This window comes from Coregonus lavaretus, assembly GCF_964263955.1.
Source record: "Coregonus lavaretus genome assembly, contig: HAP1_SCAFFOLD_3095, whole genome shotgun sequence".
Taxonomy (NCBI): domain Eukaryota; kingdom Metazoa; phylum Chordata; class Actinopteri; order Salmoniformes; family Salmonidae; genus Coregonus; species Coregonus lavaretus.
In genome coordinates this window covers 27,689-34,557 of record NW_028161270.1, presented here as the reverse complement: position 1 = coordinate 34,557, position 6,869 = coordinate 27,689, and the positions used below count along the sequence as shown (strand labels likewise).

At 43.2% G+C, this 6,869-nt stretch overlaps 1 protein-coding gene across 1 annotated transcript; it reads left to right on the top strand.

Annotated features, from left to right (window-relative positions):
• The first annotated feature begins 449 nt into the window (after positions 1-449).
• On the top strand, positions 450-6,562 carry LOC311120968 (beta-1,3-galactosyltransferase 2-like). Its single transcript, XM_084195519.1, has 5 exons — positions 450-512; positions 1,721-2,070; positions 2,302-2,432; positions 2,565-2,954; positions 3,163-6,562. The coding sequence occupies exons 1-5, from the start codon at positions 508-510 to the stop codon at positions 3,373-3,375; spliced, it is 1,089 nt and encodes a 362-aa protein (XP_084051645.1). The 5' UTR covers positions 450-507; the 3' UTR covers positions 3,376-6,562.
• Positions 6,563-6,869: the final 307 nt, after the last annotated feature.

Here is a 6,869-nt window from a genome sequence, read left to right as displayed (position 1 = left end):
CGATTCCATTGACCTCTTTGTATCTGTAGACATCCTCTATAGAACATACATGTTTTTCTGTGATGCAAAGTGTCAGCTATATACAATACATTTCTATCTGGAACTTTATAGAATGCTAAGATATAAATATATCCCGTAGAACAGATATACTTTTCAGTCAGGGCAATCGTTTCAGCTCTATACAAGACATTTATTACATTTACACTTTAGTCATTTAGCAGACGCTCTTATCCAGAGCGATTTACAGTTAGTGAGTGCATTTATATCTGCCAGTTGTGGCCTCTCCTGACCTGGAACCAGGTTTGCAGCCTGCTGAGTGTGCGATGTGTGGGAGGGGCTGTAGAGAAAAAAACAAAAGGCACCCAACCTACAGTAGCTCCTCCCCTACCTGTGGGCGGCCAATGCTCACATCACAGTCTTCAACATTCATTGAGGAAGTAGAAAGAAGACGTCAATCATTTGCCGTTGAGAGTCATGAGCAGGACTTGATACCAAGAGACAGACAACATGAGGTATGTGTCAATTGAAGCTGGAGTTTGTTTGTAGACATTGCGACATTATGTTGAGGGGGTGTGTGTGTTTGTTATATTTCTCCCTATCGCGATCCAGTCATCAGAAATGATGATTGTACTGAACGTCATAAAATATAGAACTTCAATTCCGGTTCTAGAGTAGGTTACTGAATGTGCGCAAACTTTAGTTCCAGCCCAGCGCTAACACGCCTAATTCAAACAAACCTACTGAAGACACAATGATGACAGGTGTTTTAGTGCTGGGGTGTAACAACAGCTAGCACACCTAGTAACTCGAGCGGTGTTGGATATCCATGATCTAACACTTGTCTTTCTTCATACGATGTAATTATTTATGTGATTGTCAGACAGCCAAGGAATAGTTATTGTAGCCTAACTACACCACCAGTACACCAGACGCAATTGTCTTCATAACAAACTCATGTAACAAGGGCAACGCAAACAGTGGTCATGCAATATAGCCTACTCTTGGTGCTTTCAAGACAACTGATAACATGACGCTGCTGCAACAGATGCCGCATTCAAAAGAACTGGGAACTCGGAAAAAAAACAAGCTCCGACTGGGAAAATTCGTTTGACCGGTCATCCAACTCGGAATTTCAAATCGGAATTCTAAGTCGGGAACTCGGGCCTCTTTCTAGAAAGCTGACTTTTCGACCTGAAGTTCACTGACGTCATGATTTGACCTCATTTCTTCCGAGTTCCCAGTGGTTTTTGAACGCGGCATCTGTTGCAGCAGCGTCATGTTATCTGTAATGTATTTCATTATACAGTTGACCAATCTGTCTGATCATGCACCAATGACCATCTATAACTACTGTATGTTGCACCAGAGATGGCTACTGTGAAAACCTCAACTTCGGTTTCACTTCTGTTCAGCTGCACATAACACAATGCCACTACTCTTTTAGACAGACGGTATATTTTTCATTGATAATAACTGCAGACAGTCACATATCACTCGGTCTTATAGAGGTGTAGTATATGAGAGATCAATAAAAAAATCTGAGTATTCATCGTAATAACAATATATTCATGATTATATTTCTTGTTTGCTGTGTAAGGGGTGATTTCAAGAAATGTATGTACTTTCAAATGGTACTTCTGCACAACAGTGTGGCAGGAAGCATTGACCTACAAACTGTGAAGACCCCTCTCACTCTTTCTATCCTTTCTCTCTTCATCAGCCCAGCTCTGATGCAGTCCGGTACAGCCCTCTCCGGAAGGCTGTATAGAAGACCCTGTATTCTATTCATCCTGGTGGCAGTGGCTGTCTCCCTGACCTACACCACATTCACCTTGAATTGGTGGAACGACCCACAGCGACCCTTGGTAAACAATCACACTGGAAAGTCTCCTGATGATGATCAGGTGAACACGCGTGTCTTGGCCAATTGGAATGGTGTCCAATGGGAGGATCCCGGGCGGTACCACGTGGCGTACCCGCGGGGGTACAAATTCGTAATGGACGAGCCGGAGAAGTGTCGGACCGGGAGTCAGGCCCCGTTCCTGGTGCTGATGGTCCCCGTGGCGCCTGGTAACCCTACTGAAAATGTCACACAAGATTTACACATTCTGTTTGCAATTCTAACATGAAGTGACTTGATAACCTGTTTCCAATACATTTGAAATGTATTTAGGAACGAAAAATGCAATCCAAACTAGCTTTTTTTCAAGTGTTTGGGAAAGCAGACTGGAATAAATTGTTACAGTAAAATGTGTAATTATTGTATTTCCAACACATTTTTAACATGTACATTTCCGGTAGGTAACCTGGCCTCCCGGGACGCCATCCGCAGGACGTGGGGTAATGAGACCCTGGTGCAGGGGAAGAAGGTACAGATGCTATTCATGCTAGGACTTCCTGGAGGATCAGGTGCTCAGGAGCTGCAGGAGAAGGTTGGTCTTATTGTTGTAGCTTTTTTTAGTGTTGTGTTTATTGTTTTAAGTGTGTTGGGGTTGTTAATATTTAAATAGTTTGATTTGACTTGAGTTGATTGTGACTTGACTTGATTCTGATCTGATTCGAAGGTGAACCAGGAGAGCCGGGCGCACCACGACCTCCTCCAGAGCGACTTCATGGACACCTACCATAACCTGACCATCAAGACCATGGTGATCCTTGAGTGGCTCGTCTCGCGGTGCCCCGAGGCCTCCTACGCCATGAAGATCGACTCAGACGTGTTCCTCAACGTCCAGAACCTTGTCTCCATGCTGGTCAACCCTGATACTCCAAAACAGAACTACATGACCGGTCTAGTCTGGTGGCACAGCCCGGTGCTGAGAAACCCCAACGAGAAGTTCTTCCTGCCTTATGAGGTGATCGCTGAGTCTGAGTATCCCCCGTACCCTCTGGGGTTTGGTTACGTCATGTCCATGGACCTACCCAAGAAGATCCTGGGGGTCTCTCCACAGATCAAGGTATGTTGAGCTTCATATTTTGCCAAACAAATGTTCCTATGTATGGAAGTATTCTTCTTTTGTTTTCTTTTTTTCGCTCATTAATTGGTAACACTTAACTAACGGTGGGGATTATGTAGCGTTCATAAAGCCATTCATTATTTAATTTATCCATCCATCCATCCATCCATCCATCCATCCATTCATTCATTCATTGATCTCATTCAAGCCCATCTATATCGAGGATGCCTACCTGGGGATGTGTCTGAAGCGGCTGGGCATCTCCCCCACCGAACCTCCCAGCCAGTCGCTCTTTGCTGTCAACCCCTTGAACAGCTACGAGCGCTGCAAACTGTCCACTGTGGTTGCCGTGATGACGACCAGAGTGAGCCAGCTGCTGAAGTACTGGCAGGAATACACAAGGCCCGGCCCGCTGTGCTGAGAGGGTAATCACCACAGCAACAATTGCTACTTCCTCTTTGGAAAAGGGAAACTATGGAGACACTTCCTGTATGTTCCCCTTCCTGGAAATGTGGAATTTGAACTTTGGGTAAGAGACATTAGCTCTTGCGTAAGAGACAAATCTGTTCGGTCTTGTTGGGAGATCCGTAGGTTGTTTGTTATTTTGCTAATGTATGCCTCAACCCCTCCCTTTACATTGACTGTTGTGCAGTGAAGGTGGATAGGTTTGGGAGAGGGCTTACTGGGCCTTTCTCAATACCTTTCATCTGCTACATGCTGCAACAAAAAGAGCCCTCGCTGCATATTTATATTATACCTTAGAGCCTTAAGGCTGGATTCTATCAGATCCGCACTAGCCGACACCTGCATAGCGGTTATTTTGGTGGTGTCAGAGGTGGAACTGTCAAATCCACAAGCGGCTCCCGGCATTATACCTAAAGCGGACATTGCCATTGGCTGCAAGGAGTGGCACAAGAAATCCGATGCAGCCTTGTTTATTAGTTTGGCAACACTTTACTTGACACACAGCATCATAACATGTTATGACACTGTCATAACCATGCCATAATGTCATAACAGCTGACATAACTTGTCATAACCTGTTATAATATGGTCATAACACTGTCATGACACATATAGTTAGACCTGTTGAAGTCGGAAGTTTACATACACCTTAGCCAAATACATTTAAACTCAGTTTTTCACAATTCCTGACATTTAATCCTAGTACAAATTCCCTGTCTTAGATCAGTTAGGATCACCACTTTATTTTAAGAATGTGAAATGTCAGAATAATAGTAGAGTGATTTATTTCAGCTTTTATTTCTTTCATCACATTCCCAGTGGGTGAGAAGTTTACATGCACTCAATTAGTATTTGCTAGCATTGCCTTTAAATTGTTTAACTTGGGTAAAATGTTTCGGGTAGCCTTCCACAAGCTTCCCACAATAAGTTGGGTGAATTTTGGCCCATTCCTCCTGACAGAGCTGGTGTAACTGAGTCAGGTTTGTAGGCCTCCTTGCTCGCACACGCTTTTTCAGTTCTGCCCACACATTTTCAATAGGATTGAGGTCAGGGTTTTGTGATGGCCACTCCAATACCTTGACTTTGATAATAATAATAATAATGTCCTTAAGCCATTTTGCCACAACTTTGGAAGTATGCTTGGGGTCATTGTCCATTTGGAAAACCCATTTGCGACCAAGCTTTAACTTCCTGACTGATGTCTTGAGATGTTGCTTCAATATATCCACATCATTTTCCTTCCTCATGATGCCATCTATTTTGTGAAGTGCACCAGTCCCTCCTGCAGCAAAGCACCCCCACAGCATGATGCCACCACCCACGTGCTTCACGGTTGGGATGGTGTTCTTCGGCTTGCAAGCATCCCCCTTTTTCCTCCAAACATAACGATGGTCATTATGGCCAAACAGTTCTATTTTTGACCAGAGGACATTTCTCCAAAAAGTACGATCTTTGTCCCCATGTGCAGTTGCAAACCGTAGTCTGGCTTTTTTATGGCGGTTTTGGAGCAGGCACTTCTTCCTTGCTGAGTGGCCTTTCAGGTTATGTCGATATAGGACTCGTTTTACTGTGGATATAGATACTTTTGTACCTGTTCCATTACACCATAGCCTACGTGTCAACAGTATGTTTAAGTTATTTATATATATATATATTTTAAAGATGACAATATAAAATTATCATTGTACTTGCGCACACATTGTTGTCAGACATGCACCTAGCGCAGCTGTAAGCAAGCGGGTAGGATCTGCTGGCTACCATACGGCAGGGACAGACTGCTTACTGGTGGCGGATTGTGTGCCCTGTCATAGGGGGTGTATTCATTCTGACGATTCAGTTGCAATACTTTTCTTAAATGGAATGAAACGGGGAGGGACTTACCTGAATTTGTCCAATAAAGTTCTGTTGTGCAACAGAATCAGTGGAAGGAGTACTCCCCAGCTGATTTGACTGAGCGTTGGGACAACTCTATGCGCAGGTGTGGTAGTAATGGGCTTGAACCCCAAAATCGGCATAACCCTGTAGCTCGGCAAGAGCAATTGTTACCTGTTTCAAGAAGCTAGGCGTATGTCGCACATCACTTCTTCATAGGAGAGGCATTTCAATGTAATTTATTTTATTTGATCAAAATGCGCTTTTTGGCAGAAATGCCTTCTGGAACATGTGCCTTAATAACAAAGGGCATGTATTTAAGTGCTGATCTAGGATCAGTTAAGCATTTTAGATAATAATGAATAAGCTTACATGGACAGGGGGCAACCTGGTCCTATATCAGCACTCCTATTCTAAGATGATTTATGAGTACTGGCCCAGTACGCTGGTTAACCATTAACAAAGAAGCCATAACTACTGGTATTACGCTACTGGCTGACATTGCATATTCTCAGGGTATTGTTGTTCCCGATTTCTATATTCTTTAACGATATTGTGTGAAATGTACATAAGGTGTATCTTTTAGGAACCAAACGTGGGGTATCATGCTATGCTAAAAAGGTGCTATCTAGAACTGAAAAGGTTATTCGGATGTCCACATCGGAGAACTCTTTAAATAACCCTTTTTGCTTCCAGGTAGAACCCTTTCCACAGAGTTCTATATTGAACCCAAAAGGGTTATTCTACTTGGAACCAAAATGGTTCTCCTATGGGGACAGCCGAATAACCCTTTAGGAACATTTGTTTCTAAGAGTTTAGTTTTTACAGTAAAACGATCAAATTAAGGGATAAATGAAGGAATCAAATGTTTTGTGCTGTATACCAGGGGTATTCAACTCTTACCCTACGGGGTCCGGAGCCTGCTGGTTTTCTGTTCTACCTGATAATTAATTGCACCCACCTGGTGTACTATGTCTAAATCATTCCCTGATCAGAGGGGAACAATGAAAATGCAGTGTATCTGGCTTGGAGGTCCAGAGTGTAGTTTGACGGCTGTATACTCTGGATTCTGACATGTCATTGTGTAGTGAAAGTGCACCACCTAAAGGTAGCTGCCTGTCTTCAGTATGCTGTATGATTCATTATAAACACATTTACTAAGCATTTGTACCAGTGTAGTTTGGACCTCTTCTTTTTCAAACAGTGCTATCTACCCCAATCTCCTCATCCATGTAACAAACATCAGTAAAATAAACTTCACCTAGGAAACATTCTCCATCTGACACACTGGTTTTTCATCTGACTCACCATTTCTCCACTACCAGCCTCGACTGATTGGATGTGTGTTGAGTTTGAATGGTTAACAGTAACTTCATTGGCGTGTGTAATCTAATCATACTACCACCAGGGGGTGCCCAAACATCAGGTATAGTGAAGAAGACATACAGTAAAGACACATTACACACATGGGGGTAGTAGTATGCTCTAACTTCATCTTACCAGTGTGACCACAACATAGACGTTTAACATAGATTTACGTGTATGGCATATATTTGGAAAGAGGAGGGGGGGGGGGGG

What these genes read in the sequence shown, in the direction of transcription:
- LOC311120968 (XM_084195519.1), top strand. An exon ending in GATGGTCCCCGTGGCGCCTG is followed by an intron (nt 2,071 to 2,301) that starts GTAACCCTACTG and finishes CATTTCCGGTAG; the next exon opens with GTAACCTGGCCTCCCGGGAC. An exon ending in GGGTCTCTCCACAGATCAAG is followed by an intron (nt 2,955 to 3,162) that starts GTATGTTGAGCT and finishes ATCTCATTCAAG; the next exon opens with CCCATCTATATCGAGGATGC.